This window comes from Dermacentor variabilis, chromosome 6, assembly GCF_050947875.1.
Source record: "Dermacentor variabilis isolate Ectoservices chromosome 6, ASM5094787v1, whole genome shotgun sequence".
NCBI classification, from domain to species: Eukaryota; Metazoa; Arthropoda; class Arachnida; order Ixodida; family Ixodidae; genus Dermacentor; species Dermacentor variabilis.
The window spans coordinates 172,529,339-172,554,384 of record NC_134573.1 but is presented as its reverse complement, the minus strand read 5'-3'; the positions used below and the strand labels follow the sequence as shown (position 1 = coordinate 172,554,384).

Genomic DNA, 25,046 nt, shown 5'->3' with positions numbered 1-25,046 from the left:
AAAAGGCACCTCTTTAGCTAGGAACATGGGGCCTTGCACCTGTCGCTAGCGGAGTCTCGTTGAATGTCCTATGAGAGAGTCTTTCCTTTGGGAAAGAGGAACAGTTCAAGCATGGGATGAGTGCCATGAGCGCTGGGGGACAGTTATGTGATCCATTAGCCGATCTGCATTTGACATCAAGTCACTGAGCAAATTGAGCTCAACTGTAGTAGTTGTAATTGTCATGTGCTCTCAAAGAAACCATTGGCTCCCACAAGCACCCAAAGGCTCTGTGCTTTGTCCTGTTGTGCATGGCTTTAGTTCGAGGTCTCTTACCTAACACATGGGAAAGGAGAACTAGTTTTTCTCAACTACCATCACTGCCCCGAATTTGATGAGGTTTGTTGCTTTAAAAGAAAAGGTTAAAATATAATAATTGTTGGAATCCAAGCTTTAATTTAGGCCGTCAATTTTTAAATAAAAATTGCTATATATTACAACATTTAGAAAAACGAAACTATCAAATCTACAATTGTTGCTCAGCAATCGGAAAACGATAACAGAATTCTGAAAACTGCATTTATTAATACATATAAAGTGGACGAAATTGGCATATTATATGCCTCTGTGAAAGATATTACTATTTTGGGAAGAGGACTTTTACAAAGCTCTTGTAAACATTGTAACAAATCCATGTGGGCTGTAAGTTAATATACTAAATTTGTCTGCTTTAGATGCGCTAACAGATGCAGTTTACAGAACTGTGATATCTTTCATTTTTGGGTGCAAAGCTAAGAATTGTTAACTAGATGGTTCTATTTTTGTTTTCAAAGCTTACCGATTTCCGGAAATTAAAAAAAAAATTCAGACTGAAAATCAAAATTCCGCTTGCTAAAGTCACTAGATCCAAGAGGTTAGCTCAGAAAAGCATTTTGGCATTTTACATGTATTTGAATAGGCGGCATCGGATTTGGGACGGAGCTAAAACTCCAATCTGAATACATGGGAATGGAAAAATCTTTTTATAGGCAACCACTGAACCGAATTTGATTAGGTTTATTTCATTTAAAAGAAAAAGGAAAAATCAGATGATTGTAACGAAGCAGAATTTTTATTGAGGCCGTCAATATTTTGTATGAAGATTCTTAAGAATTCAAAAACGAAACAAAAGTTTACGAAATACGATATCACAATTCTATTGCACGTAATGTGCACCTAAAGTGGGCAAAATTCGTGTACAGGGACGTGCATATTTTGCTTAATATGTATGAAAAAAAAATTTTGCGCTTACCGCTGCATTGTTCGTGGTCAAGTTTGCCGAAAGATCGCATTTTTGAATCTACGTTGTTCAATGTAACACTTGACACATTTACTTACCTGGTTTTTATGAAAAATATGGAAAGTTGCCTTCGTTTATTGGAATGCTAGCTGCTTCCGAGATGGGCGACTCGCATAACAGCCGCAGCTGTAGCTTAAACTTGTGTCGCCGCAATCTGGCAGCTGCAGAAAGCAGCCGTTCAGGGAGGTTTAATGTGTGGGGGCGTTCTTTCAGGCTTTGAAGAAATCTTTTATGTAGTGCACATTCAGGAACAGAAAGGTGGATCTGGAAATTTTCTGGACGGTCTATATTCTACTCATTGATTTTTCGCTGTAAATATAATATTTAATGAATTTGATAATGTATAATTATCTAACTATAGGCGAGCTACAAAAGACAGTCTGACGTGCTCCAAGCCACAGCAAACGACATCACCTCGGTTTTGTCCGGCTACGTGCCACTTGCATATTCTTAAATTTTGGCCAGTTACATGGGACAATGGTATATGCGGAAGCGGCGCGCAAGACTCTTTATTTGCGATTTGCGGGCACACGTGTTCGCACTGAGCACTTCTAATTCGTGTTCTTGAGGACAGTTTGTAACACGTGGGCGGGAATTAACTCTGAAGTTCTGCAAACCTGGAGAACCTATTCCGATTTTAGCGGCGTCCTGCCTGGTCGACTTTTGTTGACGACGGATGTCGATATTGGCATTCGTTTGTTGTCCGAGCGCGTCGGTGTCGGCGCGGTACAGTTTCATTTGTGGCGAGCACCGGCGCCCATTTCCTCCCGCGTACTCGCGTCGTCCCGTTCGCCCATTGCGGTCGTGTCGCCGTATCTGCACCGTCGAGGCGCGCTGCTCGTGGCGTCGTGGCAGATAGGGCTTGTTAGTACGGCATATATTATTTTTTAGCGCAGGCTGAACGACAAGCACAACAGAAAGGCACATCTGACACACACAGCACTGTGTGTGTGTCACATGTGCCTTTCTGTTGTCCTTGTCTTTCAGCTTGCGCTACAAAAAAATATGTCGTGACAAAGCCCTCTCCCTTCAAGCGACGCCTGGCGCGCTATCGCAGCGGCAGGTTTTCCGTTTGATCTGCTCTGCTCCGTCGAGGACCGAGCCAGCAAGTGCGACGCGACGTCACGAGCGCGCCTCGCGCCCGTTACGTGACGTCGCAGCCAATGGGAATTTGGGTGCCGTTCCGCTGCTACAGACGGCGCGGCTCCCTCGCTCAATGAGCCATTTGACGCTTTCACATCAAAAATGAGCTTTTGTGCCTCCAGCGCTTCGTTTGCGGGAAGACGTAGATTATGGCACGCGGCATTTAGAGCGGTAGTCGCATGGCGCGAAAGCAAAATTACTTGTCCGTGTACCATCGTGAGTTTCTAATCAAGAGCGATGCCGTCCGGTATTAAAGATTGCACGCTGCACCGTAAATGACGGAGGCCACATGCAGACACGGTGGCGTCAAAGGCGTAGTCAGAAATCATTTTGCAGGCGGGGGGGGGGGGTTATTAGGTAATGCGAGGGGGGGGGCACGTGCCCCGTTTGGTTGCTCCCTCCTTTCTCCCCCCCCCCCCCCACTCCCGCCCCGGTTCCCCGGTCCTGGGCGGCGTTGTCGCTTTGGTTAGTGCCTCGCTCACGCACTAGCACATTCGGAGAGGAGGCCCGGACCCCCCTTGTTCCAAGACATGCCGGCACTTCAGTGCTGACAGCATTGAGCGTGCGGCAAGACTCCCTCCCTACTTTAGGATTCTTTAATGGGCCTTTATAGTAAGTCTGTGTATAAACACATCGGTGGTAAGAGGGAGAGGGGAAGATTTCCGTAAACACTGGTGGACATCCCCAAGGCCAGAAAGTTTGAAAAACCCTGGTCTCCAGGCTTACCTGTGTGTAGTGGCACCTACATACTTCCGCTATCTATGAAAGATGAGTCTAGCTTCACCCAAAGTGTTGTACACCAGTTTTGTATGCCTTGTGCGACCGAATTCATACAGCACGAAAGGAGCAAGACACATTCATGTACCCAGGAAGGGGGGCGGGTGGTCTAAAAGAACTGTGATTGTTCTGCAAATATATATGTATATCTATAATTCTTCCAGAGCTAATTTAAAAAAAAACGCTATTGGAAACCATTTACACTTTTCCTTGTTCACTTGTTCTTGGCAGTGCTCTTCCTGTGCGAGTCCATTTGATGTGGTTCCTTGTTTGTCAAGTAGAGGTCTATCTCACAGGCGTACCTGTTAGATACACCTTATTTAATTTCTCTTTTGCGGGTTTACGCGTATTTATGGCGAACGGTGGGCATTATTCACATTTGTACTAGTAAAGGTACCCCCCCTCATTTGCATAGAAAAGTTACCTTGTGTTGCCGCCCCCCCTCCCCCCAACCGGAAAAGAGATTCTGGGTACGTGCCTGGCAAGACAAGTTGTTAAACGTGGCAAACAACGATGTCAAGTGTTTTATTTAATGATGAGGAAAAAAATTGAGCAAGCGAGAACAAGATAGCAATAAGCCAAGGTCGTATTTAATGTCAGATCACCGGAGAACAAAATTTTGGAGACGAAGCAGGAGGAGATACACGAAATGACTCGGAAATATAAATTTATTACAGTAACGTGCCTAGTTAAGCCACCATGCGTGCGAAGCAATTAGTTGCGGCTTCACTGTGCGACTCTAAAAGCTGGCATTGACAATGTGCAAGGGCGCCTTGCTGCCACTATAGTTCAGTAACTGTGATGACTTGATGGCTGAGCTTGGAGGTGGATTGGTAAATATTACATGAAGGGGTAGCGGGCGCCTCAAGAAGAATTTTCTTTTGTGTTCTCTTGGCCTGCGAGAGATCGACGTTCCGACAAAGATTCCTTAAATGAAGAAGACTGTTATTCTGAACGAGTCTCGTCAGAAGCAGGAGGCCATGTGATTCTCTCGCTCTTCAGTGAGACACCTGCTACTCCTTGCTCTTCTCAGCGTAGCAGGCACACCACGCCTGATCTCCGTCGGCACCACGCTTGATCTTTGCCTCCCAACCCTGCTTCAAGTAGTTGAAGTCGTCGGCCGAGAATTCCTGTGGACATGGCCAAATTGAAACCAAAGTTATTTGTCGTGCAGAGGTGCACAAAAGGCTTAAATTCTCAGACGAACGTGTGCGGTGACCTTTGACGAACGTTTGAGCGATAATTCACGTATTGCTCTTGGAGACAACTCTGGAGCTAAGCCATTCCCCGGATAAGCGCTTTGTTGTTCTTGCAGCTCCGTTGCTTGTTTTAATATGTTCCTTTAACGTCTCTGATTCTTGATGGCGAATCATTTGTCATTGTGAACTACAGCATTTTAAACTAGTTCGAAGCGTATAGTTTACTTGTGCACTCATTTTCTCTGCAAAACATTACCGAAAATAAAGTAAACCTCCACGAGTGGAGATGTCGTAATTTCTGAAACTGCACCTGCTAGGGCGTCTAAAAGCCTTTGATTAGCTTATAGTTTAGTTCGCAGATCGAATCTCGGCACATTTTGATGAAGACCAAATGCTAGAACGCCCATATACGGTGCATTGGGTGGACCTTAAAGAAACCGAGATAGCCTAAATCGTAGCCCCCCCTCCCCCCCACGACGGCGTGCCTCATAATCATATCTTGGTTCTGGCACGTGAAACTCCAGAATTAAAATTTTCATTGTGGAGTTACAAAACTAAACTCGCAACATGACTTTTCTGAAATACTAAAAATTGGCCTATATATATATATATATATATATATATATATATATATATATATATATATATATATATATATATAGAGAGAGAGAGAGAGAGAGAGAGAGAGAGAGAGGGGGGGGAAGTGCAGGCGCACGTAGAAAAGCAAGAACAAACATTTATTTTCGACGTTTCAGCGGGGGCCTGGCCTTCATCAAGAGTCATCAAGATGAAGGCCGGAGTCCGACCGAAACTTTTGTGATTCTGCAAATTTATTTTAAGTGGATATGTCTTGCAAGCTCACCGACTACATTTGTAAATTACATTATGTGCCTTAAAGTAATAATTTAAGAGTTAATTAGTCTTTTTTTTAATTAGTTGAACATGTGTTTCGATTTATCGTCCCAATAAATTCCGCCTCTTCGTGCTATTCACCTCACAGAGAAGAATTATGCTATCTGTGACAGGCGATATTTAAAAATTTCAGTAAAACTTGAAAATGATCACCCCGTATATCAGTGTAGCATTCGATCACAGAATACGGCAGCGAAGCAGGAAAAAAAAGATGAAGCACGTATGAGCGAAACTGGACTCAATGTGGATGTCACACGGCGCACTTTTTATCGCTGTCGAGCTCGATTCGGATCGAATTTCTCGGCCGCGAATGGCTCCTTTGCGCAAGCTGCAGGAGGGAGCCAATCGCGGTCGAGAATTTCGATCTGGATAGGGCTCGATCGGGATAGAAAGTGCGCCGCGTGACGCCGGTATCACTGACGTTCGGCCGCGGACCGACCTTTTCGGAGTTGGACCGGTCTCTGCGGCGAAACTCCGACGAAGGCCAGTCCCGCAGCCAGAACGCCAGTACGGGCCGTGAACCTCACGGGATACCGAGCAAAGCGGTTCCTCTCATCCCCATGCTTAGGTGGAGTGGATAGCTCGAGAGTTACCTTGAGGAAGTCGTCCTTGCTGCTCTCGAGCTTTTCCAGCTCCCGTCGGAGGTTCCCGACGGTCTCTTGGCTGATGTCCTCGGCCTGAACGTTCACGAAGCCCGCCTTTTCAAGGAGCTGCGCATAACAAGCGGTGCGGTCACGATAGTTCGGGGCCGCAAGCTCATCTAGAATGTGTGTACTCTTTCTGACCTATGACGTACGCACTGCGCAGGCTACGCAGAGAAAATAACTTAAGAGCACTCTTGAAGATCTACCATCGTGCAAGTCTTGGGTGAAAGTAGAGCGAGATCGTTTTGGAGAGACGTACAAAGTTTCAGCGGGCTATAACGAACGAGAAATGTCTTCTCGATGATCAAGGTAATGCATTTAGGCTAGTAGATGGTATTTACGGTCACCGCGAGGAAAGGTGTGGGCGCGCTGGCCTCCGAGATCGCCTGATCTCAGAAACCATTATCTATCCACTTTAATTGGATGCAATCGCTGATGGTCTTTGCTTCTCCTCGACGTGTTTCGGTATTCCGGCATACATTTACAGCAGCTATGCTAAAACACTTGTCTTGCAAATTTTTTCAAGTGTTAGTGGTGTCACCGCGTTATAGGGTGCCTTTGAAACAACGCATTCTGTCGTGTTTGAAGCCTGTTCGATACTTGCTATGCCTGCGGGTGTAACGTAAGTAGGGCTGGACAGAGATGCTCTAGGATAACAGCGTGCAGACTCGTGCAGACAGTTTCTGCAGGCATGCAACGTGCATATACCTTTCCGTATTCGGATACGGTGAGAAGGTTGTATTGCCGCTGGGCCACGTATGTCTTGAATTCTTCAGAGTAGTCTTCCTTGTCCCCACGGCAGTAGTCCGTGAAGAATATCCTACCTCCTGGTGCCAGCCATTTCTGCATGTAGAGTAACAAAGCTGGAAAATTTAGGAATGCTTACAGCTCGGAAGTTCCGATCTGATTACACGGAAATGGAGAAATCGTATACTGCTCCTGGCCCGTCGCGAAATCGATTTTAGAGTACTTTAAATCTGGACTTAAATTGCTGAAAATCGTAAAAGTAAGTAACGCAAGCGTCGTGTTTACAACTCTAAATCGGCTGTAAAAACACAGAGGGGTGGTTAAGCAAGGGATGTATTGTTGACATCTGACGTTTTCAGTTTGATAACGCACAAGGGTATATTTTCTTGAATATCCTGCGTAATGTATAGACCTTAAATTTCTATGTTTAGACACACGGGACCTGAGAGACTTCCGGGTATGGGAATATGAGACCACAATATATATATAAAAAAAGAAAATCTGTATTCTTCAAAGTATGGTGCTGAAAACGTGCGAGTATATGTAATGCTGTGTGTTTATTTCGAATGTGAGGTCCATTTGTGTTTTATCTCGTTGGTTCTAACTTAATGCAAGCTTCCTAGAATTATTTTCTGCAAAGATTTGCAAAATATCTGTTCCTCAGATCTCGCTAAATAGGGTATCAACGACTTCTGTATTATTCAAGGAATACCGCAAGACCAACCTTATCGCTCTGCCCACCCTAAAACAAGAGCTGCAAGTTAAGCACCATAACACTAGCTTTTTCGAGCTTCAACCTAAAAACCTCGCCACTCTTGGTCTGGAGCAGGCATGGCAATAATGTTGGTCATAGGCACTGACTACAGGGTGTGGGCCCCGGGGCCCGAGCCCCCTCCGAAGTTGGCCAGGGGGGGTGGGGTGGGGGTTATGCTGCTGAAGGCTACCCCCCACCCCTATAGTGTCATTACCAGAGTGCTGTTACCCATATTATTTGAGATTTCTTTTGAGTTGCCCTTCCATTTCACTTAACATTTCATTATGGCTAAAGGCTTGCTGCATCATTGTTGGCGCGGACAATTACGGTTTTTAATTCATACTTTCCCTTTATTTCTGTAAATCCTGACTATAGGAAGACAAGCGCAGTAGAAGCACCAGCGGCGGCTACTTCATCCGTATTTTTTCCACTTCAACATTTCTTTTAATTTGACTGTGAACACCATTCACAGACACAATATATTTAAATATATACACAGGACAAAGTTTAATATATTTGTTTTAAAGAAGAGGAGGTAGCCAACTAACAATTATTTCTAATGGTATGGATAGCCTATGCCCAGAGAATGAATATGTCACTGTATGTTCACCTCGCTTCTAATTTCTTTCTGTGCTTTTCTGACCCTGCAAAAAACCTGCAGACTCCTGTTAGGCGTGTGAAATGAACGTGAATGATGTGTGCTTCAGTATCGCTTCGTTTTCTAGAAGGCAATGCTAATGATACATGAAAAAAGATAACTCTTCTAATGATTTAAAACATTTGTTAGTGATGTAAACATCGGCACTTGCATGCAGAGGTCATAAATATATATAATTCACTCAGTAACTGAAATGAGGCCAAGCCGGATTCACTCGAGATCAGAATCAATACCAGGCACGTGCAGCAGCGCTTATATTTAACTCAGAAAAAAAAAACGAGACTGTAGTATCGCCGAAAAGGCGAATCAGTATTAGTGATAGCCAAGTATATGCACACATGGGTGGGATTCGAAAAGCTGATCGGAACCCAGTCCTTCCCCCGGGTTTGGGGATGTGAGTCCCCATACCCGGGGGAAGGGTATGGGGTCCCCCCACCCCACCCTCTCTTGGAAAAATGAAAACTTTCCGACTATGATGTTGGTCTTGCGGCATTCCTTGAATCATACAGAAGCCACTCATACCCTGCTTAGCGAAATTTGGGGAACTGATATGCTGCGAATATTTGCAGAATATTTATTAAAGGAACCTTGCATAAAATTAGAACCAGAGGCGATAAACAAAAATGCGCCTCATATTCCAATTAAGCACATAATAAGATGGCACCAATTTCGCTACAGATTTAGAATGTCTGACAGATGAATGTTACTGCTAAGTACAGTAAGAAATTTACTTGATTGGAACACATCAAATAAATACAGGCGTTTTTTAGGTGTACAAAATTTTGAAAAACTCTCTGTGGCATATAGCACAACTCCAATCCTAGATCTAAATTACTCGATGAAGCGGCCAGTACTTCTACGAGAAATCAAAATGCTTAATTGATTAATTAACATATGATTACGCCAATTAGCGTTCTAATTAATTAGTTTATGGCACATATTTAAATGTACGAATTACACCCGGTGAGTTCTCAAGGAGTGTCCACTCGGAACGAATTATCAGGAATGCACCATGCGTCGGGATATTAATTTTCCAAGTATCCGACGAAATGCATTGGTGTTCCAGTTACCTTTGTGCTTCAATGCATAAAATAGCCTATTTTTTAAAAAATGTAACTGCAAAGTCAATGCATTTCGTCGCACAGTTAGAAAATTAATATCTCGAAACTGGCGTAGTCCTGATAATTCGTTCTGAGTGGATTTGCTAACTCACTGGCTATAATTCGTAGATTAAAATATGTGGCGTATAGTAAATAATGAAAATAAGAATAAGCGTAGTCATGTTATTCAGTTAAGCATTTGCTTTTCTCATTGAAGTAATGACTGCCTCATCGAGTAATTTAAATCGAGGGTTAGAGTTGTGGTATCTGCCACAGGCAATTTAAAAAATAAATTTGGTGCGGCTAAAGATAACACCTTATATACAATTAGTAAACAATGGGGGGAAATACATATTCTCTCTTGGCTAACTTCGCTGTCAAAAATGCATTACCTGAAGTTTTCTGGGCGCATGAACACACTGCCTTCTGAGCAGGGATAAAAAAGGGGTCCATATCTGATGAAAATGTGCTCATATCTCTTCGCCTATCTAATGTGGCTTGCACTGCCGGGTTCGTTTTCCCCACTAGACCAGCATTTGCCTCACGCTACAAGACTTCGCTCAAGCGCTCTTAGCAAAAGACTCGTTACTCGAAGTTCAACCAGTTCGACCTGCTGCCTGCTTGAGGAGGCAACTCAAGTAAACCCTACCGGTGGTGTCCACCGCCGAATTCAGCGCCGAAGTGCTCGTGGCACCGCGGAACGGCCAAACAGTGCGTCACTCACATGGAAGAGCGCAAAAAGCGTGTCTTTGTCGGCGATGTGGAGTAGGGCGTCTCTGCTGTAGATGAGGTCGAAGCTGGCTTCGGGGAACTCCGATTTCGTGACGTCAGACATCTTGAACTGGATCTGTTGTGCGATAGCAAGGAATCAGATTAAAAATAAGGGGTAGTTGAATAGTGCAAAATTACGAAATTAATTCCTTGGCCAACTGGCAAGGTGCGGAAGACATGGCCTAGAATTTGCTGATCACTCAGGTCAAATTTTCGTTTAGCTGCCGGTTAAAGATGTATGTATACGGTCAAATACTGATGTTTGGTACTTGTTTTGACGAGGTCACTGTGTGTTCTTGAGATGTGCCTCTACGGAGATAAAAAAATAAGAGCTCGCTTAAACAAAGGCAACCATTTCCGCAGTGGCGAGAATATGACCACCGCGTGTGCTAAGAGCAGAGCGGTTTTTGTCACCAAAACGTCTGCTGCTGCTCAAAACGGACTTTTTTATGAATACCACTGCTGAGTAGGTAGATAAATAAAGGTAAATTTAAAGGCACGGACTAATATTTGGATTTTGCTAGTTTTTGCACATCTTTCTATTGTTTTCGTTGGCGGATGAGGTAAGGAGGGAGTATCAGCAATATTGTTGAGCTGCCAGTTATAAGGATCGATTAAGTACGAATTCCGAATATCGAATTGAATACACAAAATGTTTCTGCTGCTGTAAACCTAAACAGAAACCTTGCAGATGAAAGGCGGTGCAAAATATTATTTCCTTCAATATACGCAACGTTATTTGGAAGTCTATGCGACTGAGAAGCTTACAGCCGAGCGAAAATGTGTGCGAATATACGGAATATCCAATAGTCTTTTACAGTTCGAAGGGTATTCGATTCGAGAACTCCATCCACACGGGAAACTTAGCATATTTGTCAAGGTCAAACATAGTATGGAATGCAAGTCGCGTCAGTGTAAGGTTGCCGAATACTCATACTTGCTCACCCTGTTGTAATTCCACCGTAAGAATTGACCCGCAGGTTTCCACCATGTCCTGTCTACGTCTTTTTTTTTCGTTCTTTTAATTTATTCCACAGCAGGAAGCATTGCTGCTTTCTCGACCATTACGTCTCTTGCGAGCGCACGGAGAAACTAGTGCGCACGATTGCTTGCTGTCATATAATTAAGTTTGCTTCGTCTCTGGGCAGCTTTCAGATTTATCCGTTTTCATGAAATTTGGTTTCGCTTTCAATATACATCGTTATGGTTGTTCGCAGCGTCGCAAGGTCACGCCACCGGCGCTGCTGGTTTCGAATGCATCATTCGGTACTCCTCTATACGGTATCCCATCTAACGTTAGCGAAGCTGTTAAAAGAGAGAAAAAGAACGGTGCAAGATACGGCTATAAGACCTACGGTGTTCGCGGTCATCAGACCTCCGACTACCGCGAACACCGTAGGTCCAAGTCTTATTATCAGATATTGCGCCGTGCTTTTTTCTTTAATAGCTTGGCTAACGTTAGCTGGGACAGTCAGTATAAAGCATTACGGGAAGCTCAAGCTGACCGGTAGTCAGCTTGTGCTGATGCGACTATTCCCACCAAAGACCGAATCGAATCGAACACTATTTGATTCGGTCTTCGAAGCGAATAGTCGCTATTCGTAAATGAGGATACTTTTTGAATACTTTTCGTATATTTCAAAACGTCAACTGCGCCCAATTAAACATAAGATTTGACGGTAAATGTTCACTCCCGGGGGGTAGTATAGACATAAAACGAGAACTTGCGTAGTGGAGCGGGTTACGTTGCTTAGGTAGCCATAGTTTGCAGGCTGTACATAGGAAACTACAGAAACTACATAGGACACTATTCGATGCGCTATTCGAAAGTTCCGAATATTCGCAGACCCCTAAGCTCTTGGTGTATTCAACACATAAGCCCCGAGCAAAACCTAGTAAGCGAGTAGAGTGTTGAAGTCTACAAAGTGGCTAGCGTTTGATGCTTCCTAGACGTAAGCGTAAAGACATAGCCACGACGTTTTAAGTCTTGTAGGCGATTACAAGCCTGCTATGGCGTTTGATGTCAATTATACGTAAGCTAATGAGGACGTATGGTTCAAGTTCAAAACGAACAATTGTCAAGGAGATTGATGTAAAGACCGACAAGTGCCTGACAAACCGCGAAACCTTTCTGACCTTTGTGAAAGCGTTCGTTGCCATTTCACGCGTGATTTGATCTGCCTTACTTGCACTGGACCCGTGTGGAACTTTCGCTGTTCGAAAACCTGTGAATAATCGAAGCAGCACCCGTTTACTGGAAACCCTAACAGTAGTAGCGGCTTATGTTCAAATCTGTCACGAGATGTTTTGGTGTTCCGAGTATTGCTGTGTCGTAAGGCACACCGTGTTACGCGAATTCATCACGTTGCGAGGTCGAATATCTGAAAACTTGGAGGCATAACAGGCACATTATTGTGCTGGAGAAATAAATAGTCTTTCTATTTTACCGCTCAGTTCTTCAACGAACACGCACACACACGCGCACAGTGTTGACATGTAATATATGATTTCAATCCGTCAGCGTCATAAAGAGACAATAACAGCTTATTAACAAAAAGGCATTTTGGGGTCTAGTTGGTGCATATTTGTTAGCATGATTTCGCGAAGGAACCCTAACCACAAGTTGGCGGAACGTGCGCTCGTCCTGTCAGTGTGACCTTGTTTTCTTTAGTTTCTTTTTTTTGTGCGGACAATCATATGCTAACAGCTAATTAATTCGCATGAAATTGCGACAGGGTTGAAAAGCGTTGGCTAGCTGACAGACGGCATATAGCAATCTAAGTATATTGTAGTTTGTTCAGAGTCGCCAGCAAGCCTAATGTCAACCTAAACAGATAAATACACGTTCCTCGGTATCTACGGTGCACTACAGCTCCGCCTTGCTAAATCTTATAATACGCGTATCAATGGTTTGCATAATGATGGCAAGTGATGCTGATTCATGGTGATGCATGCGATGAGCTCTTACCTTGTCTGCGAGGTGGGGCCTCTGGGCGAAGTGTTCGAGCGCTATAGACATCATGTTGACGGAAAGGTCCACTGCCACGATCCGCACGTCGTACTTCTGCATTGTGAAAAACGGCGGCGGCAGACGAGGCTTAAATAAAGTGGACAAACTAATTATTCGAATGCAGTACGCTCCGCTTAAACGGAACTCGAAGGGAAAGAAAAAAAAAAGGTTTAGTTTATCAGAAGCTTCGTTTATGCGAAGGACGCAAAAATCACGAAAAATCGCTTAAATTCAAAAGCGTCGAGTGTTTTAATTCCATTGCGGCGAAAAAAATGTTATTGTACTATGCTTTGGACTAGCACGTACATCTTCCGTGTCGCAGAAGGCATTTGTTCATGTGCTCTCGCTTTTTGAATGTCGCCATCACGATGCGCCAAGGGACGCGAAAACTAGCCAACGTGAACGCTGCAGAGCAGCCGCTATTGCCACTATAGTGCAACTAGCTGATTGATTTGATTTTCTTGACTATTGACGCGAAAGCGTCAAAGTGTTCATGGAGCGAAAAGGCCGGCGTCTGTACCAGAGAAACGGTACCTAATTTACCATTGGCTACGACGACACGTCACGAGCGCGCCTCGATGGAGCCGAGCGGGCGAAATGGAACACCTGCTGCCGCAGTATGGCGCGCCAGGTGAGGAGGGCATCACTGCGTCGGTGGTATGCGCCCTTGGCACCGAAGGCTGCTGCTGCTGCTGCTGCTGCTGCTGCTGCTGCTTGCTGGCACGGGCAGCACGTACCGCTATGGTGCATTTACTTCACCATGTAATTAACAAGTTTGCCGACATACTCCTGTTTCATATGAAGTATGGCGGCTGATGACGTAGGTGCACTTTCGTTTCGACTTCCGTTTAAGCGAAGTTCCCAAAAAGAAGCGTTCGGTTTTAAATTAAGTTTGTTGCCATCAATTTAATTGTTCCTGCGGGTGCCTAACAAATGTTGGTACCCTCGTCTCGTTCTACTGTAATTTTTTTTACCGTATTATTTTTTACGTTTTAACGAGGCAGACGATCGGGCCGAACTCCGACTTGGCTAAATAAATATACGTGAAACGCGGATATTCCCTAACGGCGACCGCTGAAACGATTCAAGTGAAATTTGTTGCGTTTAAGCGTAATCGTGTATTGCGGGATTCAAGTGTCGTAGTGTTCACAACACGTATAACATATGACTGTTTTTGTTGTGAAGTTACTTAGCTCTAAGTCTTTTGTTTCATTGTCCTTGGATTTAGCGAATTAGGTTCATTTGAAGATATTCATTATTTTTTTTTATTAGTACCTCAAAGGCCCCATTGAAGGGGTATTACATGAGGGGGTGGAATTTCAGCAGTACATCGCTTCTATGGACGATCTGAATGACGATGAGTCGATCTGGTCAGCGATGGTGTTTGGCGGGTCATTCTAGTCCCTTGATGTATGGACGAAAAATGATGACAGATGCGCAGAAGTGCGGGCAGTGGGAAGGTAGACGGCCTTCCCGTGGTTTGTGCGATTGGAAATGCGATGTGCGGGGCTGATAATGAAGTTCAGAGATGGATGATAAAAGAATTTATGAAACAGACACAGTCTGAAAATTTTTCGGCGGTTCGCTAAAGTTGTGAGATGAGATTTACGTTTTAGTTCCGTTACACTTACATGATAGGAATAGGCTGAGAAAATGAAACGAGCTGAGCGATTTTGTGCAGATTCGAGAGTAGTGGAAAGGTTATTTTGATGAGGGTCCCAGATCGCGCATGCATATTCTAATTTGGGACGGATAAGTGTTAAGTAAGCAAGGGATTTCACTGATTTCATTCGAGAGCAATACCAAAATGCTCAGGCCATCTGTGACTGCAGTTTTATTTTTTAGACACAATTTAATCAATTTGGTTCAACGCGTTTCCTTGAAATTAGAAGATTATTGCGTTTCACATGGCTTTGAAGAGAAAAATCGGAGTCATGCTAGGGGCGTAACCTTGTGAGGATCGTTCTGTTTGATTCTATTTTTATTTCTCTCTCTCTCTCTCTCTCTCTCTCTCTCTCTGTCTCTTGCGCCGCTTTCAATAATCGACGCAGCGGTGGCGTATACGAGTCAATGCAACACCTCCAATGACTTAGAATACACGCTGCCCGCAATGCATTTATTAGGGTGAAGCCAGCCGTTGTTTTTAAATTCAAGAACAATGGGTGACTGAACATATTAAAAATTTCGAATACGAATGAAATCCTTCAGTTGCAAATGAAAGCCTTCGATATTAGCCAAATATGCTGCTTGACAACAATTGTTGCGCTGCCCCTGTCATGAAAAGAACACATGGTTATAGCCCACCGTCCGCTGCAACTGCCCGTTGTAATTCAACGAGGAACTGTGGCACCTTTATAAGCTGCACAGCGTAACTGAGTTTCGTATAGCATTGCATACGTATTAAAGAAATAAGCGACAGTTTCTTTTTTTTTTTTACTGCCTTCTTCTGCGCGTTTCTTTCTCCGTAATTATAAAAGAAAAATATTCAGTATTCGATTTGAACATTTCACTACTCTAACAGCCGCTTTTCCCACGCAGAACCATGAGTAAATCACAACACATGAACATTTTAATCGCCTACACAAGCTTCAGCTGCAGCTTGACCAAGCTTTAATCGTCAGCCAGCCTCTTCTTGAAACGCCACTTTGCAGGCTGCGGCAAGCTTCCTGTGTTGTCATGTTTAAATGTTTTGCCCTTTTAACTGTTTTACTTACGCTATATTGCTAAATACAATCATTAAATTTTATTCATATCGGTTTAGCCGTTGCCCTAGGAGAGAATTTCTTCGTTTCAGAGGTATTTGAATGCAGAAATCAGGGCCCGTGTCTACAAAAAGCTCTCACGCTATATATAGGATTGGTCGTAACATCAGTATCCAGCCAATCCTGAAGCTGGACATGTCATTAGCGAAGGCGGCGGGCCAAAGGCAAACGTAACTTACAAACGAAAAGATTTGTGAATTCGGCCCCAGAAGCCAAACGAAAGCCAACGTGAAGAAAGGTGCACGAATGTGGAAGCAGCCTCTGGGGCGCGTGAGATCTCGTTTTGCAGCGCCAGGAAGCATTATAATGCTTCGTAGCATTGCAAAATTCTGTAGAATTAATAGTGGCATAATGAATGAAATACACCTCGACATAAAAAAAGAAGAAATCAGGTGGTCGGGCGATACGCAATATTGCATCATCAATTAACGATAACAAAGAAACGGTTGATCTAGGAAAGTGTATATATATGGCGTGACATGTATCGGCCCCTTACCTCGGCCATGTAGAAGTCGTGGCCTCCGACGCCGCAGCCGACGTCCAAGATGCGATCGCCATCCTTGACGCCGGCTTTCTTCACGCCCCACTGAGAGAACATGAGAAAGTTTTGATGTCATGTATCTGAGGGCACCGGGCTCAGGCCTTTCTTTCTGGTTGCAGCTTACTATGTAAACGTGCCGATTTTTCTTTCATGATTCTGCATTTAAGAACTGGAAGGATGCAATTTATCGAAAAGCGCGCCAGAGAATGAGTTCGAAGCGTTTACACTTCCATACGAGCTGGTCCACTGAGAACACGATAGTGCACTACTTATTGTGGTGCCGCGTAGGCAGGGTACCACGTGCGGGCCTGTTATATGGCCCGTGTTGCTGAAAAAAAAAATCAAGTGTCTTAACCTTTTACTTTCGAAAACGCTTGCGTAAACGAAGTTCTAGCCCTGCGACGCGTCATTTTCTAGGATGCTTGTCTTTTGTCCTGCTATACGCAGCCATGCTTTGTGCTTCGACAACATTTGAAAAGCTCTATGTAGACGAACCGCAGTGATGACAAAAAGAAAACGAAAAGCTGCCTGGCTGACGGCGGTGTAGTGGCAGACGTTATCGTGGCAAAGAGATTCTAAATCTTCGGCTTCCAGCACACAAATTCCGAAGCAAATGCTACTGCACATTTCACGAAAAGCACAGACCAGCGCTCACTCCAGGGACCTCATACTTCCGCGCTCACAAATTTGAGTGAACTGAACGCCCATTTTCCGCTCCTCCTTGGTTATGTTCAATGAAATCAAATCCGTGTCTTCAGCCTCTGGCAACACGCCAAAGGATTTCTCGCCTTTCCTTTTTTCATAAGCTGTATTGCCACCCTACTCTTCCTCCGAAATTCCTGTAGCGGCCATATTACTTGTGTCACCGTACTGATCATCAGTTGTTAGAACTTTTGCATGTAAGACGACACGTTTTTTACGCTTATATTTGCCACGTACGTTGAAGTAATGCAATGAACTTCCCTCTGATATTGTTTCCATTAAAAGCAATGAAAATTTTCGAAAAGCACTAGCTAATATGCTATATAATAGCAAGCATTCGTACGAACTAATGTTGGTTGTTTTTATGTTACTTATATTATGCCATGGGCTGTATTACTGTTTTTAACAAACTTTCAGCTAACATTGTATAACTTAAGAACATTGTGCATAAGCTCTTAATATATTTTCTCCCGAGTTCTTGTGTAACCCATTCCCCTCTCTAATGCCTAAATGCCTTGAAGGTAAATAAAGAAATATTTTTTTTTGGCGCGGATCCCTTCACCCCTTTGATGCCACCTTGTGTCCGTCATAGAGAGCCTTCATTCGAGTATGTCCATGTCGAATGTACCAGGTGGCGAACAGGGAGCTTGGCAATTGGCTCATAACTCGACCTTTCTTATCTGCTGCAGTGTTTTTCCCCCTCAATATTCGCGTGTCCCTCCGCGTCAGAACAACGCCCCTGTTATGTCTCAAACGCCGGAGTGCCAGATCCCGCCCATAGGCTTCCGCTCTGAAGCCAGGTCATCGCGAAACGTAATGCGCATTTTCCAGCTGTACGAAGCCGAGCCGAGTCCACTTTACCTCAGTGGTGGACAGTCCGCCCGTGCTGACGAAGGTGTTCCCGAAAATCCACTCGTAGAGGCGCACTCCGTTGCGCGAGTACTGCCGCTGGTCCAGGAACTCCTGGAAGCTGTGGAAGTCCTTCACGGCGTCGGTGCGCATCTTCTTGGCCAGGAAGCACACCTGACACGGGTTCTGCTTGTGCTGCGGGTACAAGATACCAGGCGTACAGATACGCTTTCACCGAGAGGTAGCGTGCATAATGCCTCAAGCATACCACTGCTACGGAAAAGCATGGCGGTTTCCAGGGAGCGAAAGACCAACGAAGAAGGATTCAGCACGGGGACAATTCTGATTTTTAAAAATACAAGTATCCATTCGAAACGCACAGATATGCCACCATTGACGTAGTAGTTCTGAGGAAACCCGCAATCAGACATCCACCCGTTGGGGTGGTTGTCTGATTTTCTCTTTATTCATTACTTCTCTCCACCTTGCGGGTTTCCGCAGAACTACTACGTCAAACTTTTGCCTTTGCTTCGTGTTGTCGACAAATTGGACTTCGCCCTGCCATCTGCTAGCCGCCTGGTTAGCTCAGATGGTAGAGCGGGTTCGAGTCCCGGACCAGGAAGAATTTTTTTTCAGCTCTGAGGCTTTTGTTTCGAGGAACCCGTATGGGTTTCCTTTGTAGCAATTGCTACGAACGGCTGTATGTCCGATTTTCCCTTTATTCATGCCATCATTGAGTAACCTCTGAAACGATTTGTATGAAATGTGTTGCACTTAGAAGAAAAAAGTTTAATCATGGTGATTGTTGGAAGTAGACTTATTAGTACCTCAATACTATTTTGCGGATATCATGGAAAATTGTGTAAAAGAAGAGAAGCAGAAAGTAGCAAATTTATTCGCTTTGCGTTCAAAAAATATATATCGAACTTCTGTAAACTATATTCGTCCATAGCGGATGATTCCACAATGCATTAGCTTACAGTTTGCGTGAAATCGTTACTTTGCTTATGCGACTGTTGCAAAGGGTATAATATGCGCAAATTATTGGTACGTTTGTCACGTGCTAGTAAATGCAGTGCACAAAGTTGTGATCAGGAAAGCATATAGTCTATAGGGCTTGTGTATCAAGTGTGTGAAGTTTTTTTTTAATTATCGGCAAATAATATTTTTTTTACATATATTGATAAAAAAGAAAAAGAAAACTGCATTACACAGTCGGTAGAACCTCACTTTTTGTTTGAAATGCCGCAAATTCGTTCAAATCAGAACTTCGGTGGCCAAAGATAGCATTTCTTTGAGTCACGTGTGTTTCAGTTCATCTATTTAAGTTCATAAAAACGGAGTAATACTCTTATACCGGGGTCACACGGGGTACTTTCGGTCGCTATGAGTCAGCGATTCGGAATAAATTTATCGAGCACGATTGACTCCTAAGTGCAAGCACCGTATAGGAGCCAATCACGATCTAAAAATTCGATCCGGATCGGGCTTGATCGCGACTGAATATGCTCGGTGTAACTGAAGTTCAGCATCCACTGAACTGATCGTCGTGTGGATCGCTTCTTTTCTGAGAGAGCACAAGAATCTACCGGCTACTGAGGGCATATTTTGACTCACACCAATGAATTCTGCTAAACATAGGAAAATTAAAAAGAGAGAATTGAAGGATCATGTTTACAGTTTAGTTGTACATTTCATTAAAACATTTCATCAAACCATTATCCTGTTAACGGGACATTTGCGACGCTCACCTGAACAACGTGATGACCTTGCTTAAGCTGTAAGCTAGTGTACCACTGTTTCCCAGCTTTAGGCTCCTTGATAGAGATACAGTTTACAAAATTTGTTGTTTTTTTGTGCTGCGTTGCAAACTTGGTGTTTGTTACCGATTTCCGACAAATCTAAAAAATTCGCTATTCCACCCTAAAGGCGAAGCACCGATTGTGATAGCAAATTAGTAGCTAGCTGCACGAAGTAAGGATAGTAGATTTATCGGCCGTATAAACTTGTAAACGTTCGCTTACTAACTAAATTAGCAATGATAGAATGTGTAAGAATGACTCAACGAGGACGTAGAAAGAAACAGACACACAGAGACAACGCTGTCTTTGTGTGTCTGCTTCTTTCTACGTCCTTATTCAGTCGCGCTTGCACATTCTATCATGGATACAAACCAACTAGCCCGCCAACGTGTTTTAACTAAATTAATCAGCACAATTTCACGCGTGCACAGGTAAACATGAACACATCTCGCTCGATGAGCGCTGAAACTCTCTGTCAGAATTCAGGAGTGAGGAATCGCGGCAGCAGCAAGCGAATTGGCATTCATGCATCTCTCCCTTTAACGCGAATGAAACGTCGAAAGCACAGCGCATACGAAGCTACCGGCACTACGCGCGCTCTGCAAACATCGCAGATCGCTTTGAAGATGAGGCCCGCGCGGGCGCGAGCTTTGGCCACGTTGCAGATTGCTTTCGACACACGAGCGCCGGCAACGCGTCCCTACGGCGTCCGCGATTCGCGTGGCCAACGCCGTAGAAGACGCCGCGGTTCTCTCCACTCTGTACGAAGCGGCGGGCGAGGAGGCCATCGAGGCACCCTAGCAGCCGCCGGAGAAAAACGCCCCTCCTCCCTCGCCTGCCCCCCACCCCCCTCTGCCTCTCGCACGATAGGAGAGGGCACGCATCCGGGTCGCGTTCCTCGCTCGCGCACGCGAGATTGAACCGCGCCCGCCGGCTGACCCTCACAAACTTTCACTCATGCGGAACGTTATGGCGACGGCGACGCCGACGGCAGAAATGCGCCTGGAGTGTCCATATAATTGCTATCGCAATAAAAGAAAAGAAAGTGCAGAAACAGTCAATGATGATCGTCATTGTCAGAAATACTCTCATAAACCGTTGAGCTGATATATACACTTAAATTTTTTGCATCTAAGAGAACTTGGATTTCGATACCGACCGCAGGAAGCAAAATTTTGATTATGGCTTAGAATATTTCAGAACTACGCCGAATAATTATAAGTTAGCAAAGAAACTGAAGCGCAAACTTTACATATCTGTAGACCTGTACCAAAAACAGACATTGAAGTTTTGAAAGCTGCATCTGTTACAGAAACTAAAACAAACAAATGTGCTTTTTAGGTTTACAGCTTACTTGAAATTGTTGTAATGCTTACAAGTGGTTTGCGAAAGCCTTAATCACAAATTAGCGGTACCTTTTAGAACGGTGTACGATACACCAATTTTGTCCGTTTAATATGTTTCAGTATATAGGTGGTGTTCACGGAATTGTGATTTCGTGTTTCTATTGCTTTGTGACATATTTGGAAAGTTATTCTTCAGTTTATCTTCTTTTAATATTACGATTTTCAAAAATTTTTGTAAAATATACATGACTTCAACAATCGGCGTCCTGCAACAGGTAGATGTTGAATTTTATTTCTAGGTATGCAGCAAGCTTCATCAATATCGGTGCAGTGGACGCCTACAAAAAACTGTTTCTTCGTCCGCACGTATTCAGATAGGAGTGCCTGAAGTAAATTTGAGGTAATTAAAAACGCTCTTGAGGTAATGGAAGGTACTCCTGTTTACACAGCCGCAAACACATAAGGTAGGTGATACTGCCACGCCGATTATTGCTTTAAAAAAAAAAGAAACTCTTCGACGTCGTACTGGCAGTAGGCGAAAATCTGCTCATAATCAGCTTACACGTTGGCCTTCAGATAAACTGACAAGAAAAATAAGAGATGTGAAGAGCGGCTGTGGTCGCCGTGGTCAAGAGAGGCGTCTATGTGGCCGACTGCGTAGCCTGCTCAAACAGTGGGCTTCACTACACGACAATTCCAGCAGTCTGCACTCGCGAATGCAAAACAATCCTAACAGAAAAGGGCAGCAAACGAGAAATATGCGCAACTGAGATCCGACCAAAGCAAGCGTCAAGCGAATGAATCACCTTGACGACGCGCCGACGACGGTGCGACCAATGGCAGAGCGGAGCTTTCCGAAACTGGCTCGCCGTCCAGACGACGAGATATGAGTGTTAGGTCGGCGGCGCCTGTGCGGTAGACTAAAAGCGGCAGCGACGAGCAATTTCTCAACCTCCGGCCCGCAGAACAAACTTGGCGAGTTACATCCGCAAGTATGAGGAGCTGCGATTGCCTGTGGGGAAGCCGCCGCTGTCAGCCTAGATAAACGAAGGCAGACAAGTGGAGTATGAGGCAGGGAAGGCGCAGCTGGTCCGCCAGGTTTCCAAAGCTTAGTCGCCCCTTTTCGTGGGCACACGACGCTGTGCGCGAGTTCATGGATAACTTCACCGCCCCCCTTGCTCTCGCCACGTCCTTTCTCCAAAGGCCAAAACAGGAAAAAAAATCCAGGCCATTGTTATAACCAACAAAGCACTACTTAGGAAAATGGATAAGCGAAGTGCAGCGTATTATCGTTATCATATGTGGCCGACGCAATCTTTTGGTCAAGCGAGGTGGTGACGGGATGCTCCGGAGCTATCTCCGGCGCTGACGATACCTATCTTAATCCACAAGCGTAAATACACATCGTGCAGTGACTCCTCGATCGAGAAGCTGAAGGTCACATACATGCGATCGCGCAGTTTCTCAATCAACATGCTGATGTTATCTCGCCTTCCTTTTAAGAGTCTGATGACGAGACGCCGTACGTGATACTTATCGACCGGCAATTTCAAGTCAGGTGACAGAAACGGGGCGGTCTTCGTCAGCACTACAGAAGTGGTAAAGATGTCACGCGTTCCTCTGTAGTGATAGACGATAACGTGACGTAAGAGCTCACGCGGTTCAGGAACCCCGGTGGTCAGAGTCGCACATTCCGTAAAATGCATTCCAGTAGCCCGAATGCGATATGAGATATGAGGTGCTCTCGCGAAAGCAACAATAACCACTTCTGAAATGCTCGTTGGCTTTCGCAGCTGGCGCAGGAAAAAACACGATCGACAACATCTACGTTTGCCTGTCCTCGCTGCAGATTGGCCGAATTGTATCCTGATCCCATATTGCCAGTATATGCCGCCATAATGATCTTTCTAACCGAATTGTTCTGTTCGAATAAAAGTTTGATGCAGACTGCTTCGCTCATTTCTGTGCCACACATGATGGATATCTTTCAAGCCCAAGCGGTTCGGAAGTTTTGACCGTTTTGATTAGGGGTGTCCGAAGACTCGGAATTTCTAATACGAATCATACAGTCCTCTCTTTCGTTTGTGTTCACGAGATTTAGAATAGTTGTCTGATATAATTTGAGGAATAACAAGAGTTATTGGAGTCTACAGAGAGAAAGACTGATTAATGTAACGACTGTTTCGAATGATTCTGCTGCTCTATATAGAGCTGCGGTTGCCAAGGGGCGTCATGCCTTGAGCAAACGAGTGGAAGAGATGACTTCTGCTCGATAATTTCCTCTCATGCAGTAAGAACACCTCACTTTGACGCCGCCTATACAAATTGCGCGTTTAGTTTAGCTTTCAGTACCGTGCTGTTCTTTTGTTTCATTACTGTCATTGGTGCATCAGGTAGACTCACCTTTCAGCTGTGAAGGGCATTACACGTATCAAATGACGTAAATGAACTTTTACCCAACGGATTCCACGTGACTTCTATATTTTGCTTTGTTTAGGAATAAAAAAAAACATTCGATATTCAAAGGTTCTTTTTTTCTCAAATCGTACTACAGTTTTAATGCGTCTTTCATTTTCACATATTCTTTTCTTTGTTTTACTATGCTTTTTTCCTGTTTGAGGGAATATTCGATGCATACAGCCGCTCGTTAGTATTTTGTAATGTGCATTGTTTTAGCCTAAGGGGTGATAAAGCTCTGTTGCATTTTCAATTTTCATATCTGAAACATCCTGTTTTTTGTTAGAGGTTCGATGGAGGCCGATCCGCTCATTTTAGAAAATAAAGTAGACGCATGCGAACGCTGTCCAGTAAACGTGACACTTATTCGCCGTGAAAACCGACGCATATATATGGGAACATAGCGAAGGGCAAGACCGACGGCCTTCGCTAATATGTCCTTGCTTGAGTAGCGTACATTTGGGATTTCAGGATATCCGACCATATAGGGGCCTAGTTTCCCATTATTCTACATGTAACATAAATGAAAGAATATATGACGATTGTCTGGCACCTCTTTATAAAAATGCTAGCGTAACAACGTGTGTGTGTGTGTGTGTGTGTGTGTGCGTGTGTGTTCGGGCCATGTTCTTTATCGTACTTGGCATGCGCTTGTTACGTAATATGGACCCTGAATGCCATAGCTGATAAATCTACTGCGCTGGCTTACGCAACAAAAAAGGCGCAAAAAAAAAACTGCTGACGCAACAACCGCAGCAGGAGGAGGAAGAGGAGGAGGCGCCGCCGTATGCAAATTACACTCAACATACGCCGTGACGTGTACTCCAGATGCGACGTGTCTCGAGTGCCGTCAGTGTACTTTCTTGTCCTTTTGCACTTGGTGACGATTGCATAAACGTGTGGATTTTCCCGACGAATGTATGTGTTTGATGGGAAAAACATTATTATTATTATTATTATTATTATTATTATTAATTAATTAATTAATTAATTAACTAATTAACATTATGCCTTTTGCAGCGAGAGCCAGCGAGCCCTGCTCTGAACCGCTCTTTCACTATGCTCGGAAGGGAAGCGCACTTCGAGAGACCAACCTTGATGTATGCCTTAACATTGGCCACCTTCTCAACGACGAAGCACTCAATCGGATTGCCGACTGCATTGGGGACTTTCTTGATCATGTTGTAGTAGTCGGACAGCCTCCTGTAGAAAGTGGGATTGGTTCTCCGCTTCACGTCACCTTGAGGAAAGGAAACAAAGTCGCGCGAAATGTTTTGAACGCCTAAGACATAACGCCACATTATAATGGCACGACTTGGATGTGGTAACTGAAAGTTTACGTGCAATGTCTTCTAACTTTATTGATAAACAAATTATTAGCCGACATCTTATCTGCTTGTAGAGAACCAGTGCCGTAGCCAGAACTTCTTTTGGGGGTGGGGGCGGGTGGGGGCGGGGGGGGGGGGCGGGGGCGGTAGGAGGGGATCGAGGGTGGATGAGGACGGAGTTAGGTGGTTTTAACCTCTACAGTTTTCTCTTGTTCTCTCCTAAACT

The 25,046-nt window shown here is 44.4% G+C and overlaps 1 protein-coding gene across 1 annotated transcript in view; it reads right to left on the bottom strand.

Annotated features, from left to right (window-relative positions):
• Positions 1 to 3,888: 3,888 nt before the first annotated feature.
• Positions 3,889 to 25,046, bottom strand: part of LOC142585793 (uncharacterized) — a 43,078-nt gene continuing 21,920 nt past the window's right edge. Inside the window, exons 5-12 of the mRNA XM_075696804.1 lie at positions 24,587 to 24,732; positions 17,900 to 18,082; positions 16,292 to 16,381; positions 12,992 to 13,087; positions 9,977 to 10,099; positions 6,702 to 6,836; positions 5,943 to 6,059; positions 3,889 to 4,368 (exon numbers count right to left, since the gene is read on the bottom strand). Of these exons, the coding sequence (XP_075552919.1) occupies positions 4,252 to 4,368; positions 5,943 to 6,059; positions 6,702 to 6,836; positions 9,977 to 10,099; positions 12,992 to 13,087; positions 16,292 to 16,381; positions 17,900 to 18,082; positions 24,587 to 24,732 (1,007 nt within the window). The 3' untranslated portion in view covers positions 3,889 to 4,251. The remainder of the gene's footprint in view (positions 4,369 to 5,942; positions 6,060 to 6,701; positions 6,837 to 9,976; positions 10,100 to 12,991; positions 13,088 to 16,291; positions 16,382 to 17,899; positions 18,083 to 24,586; positions 24,733 to 25,046) is intronic.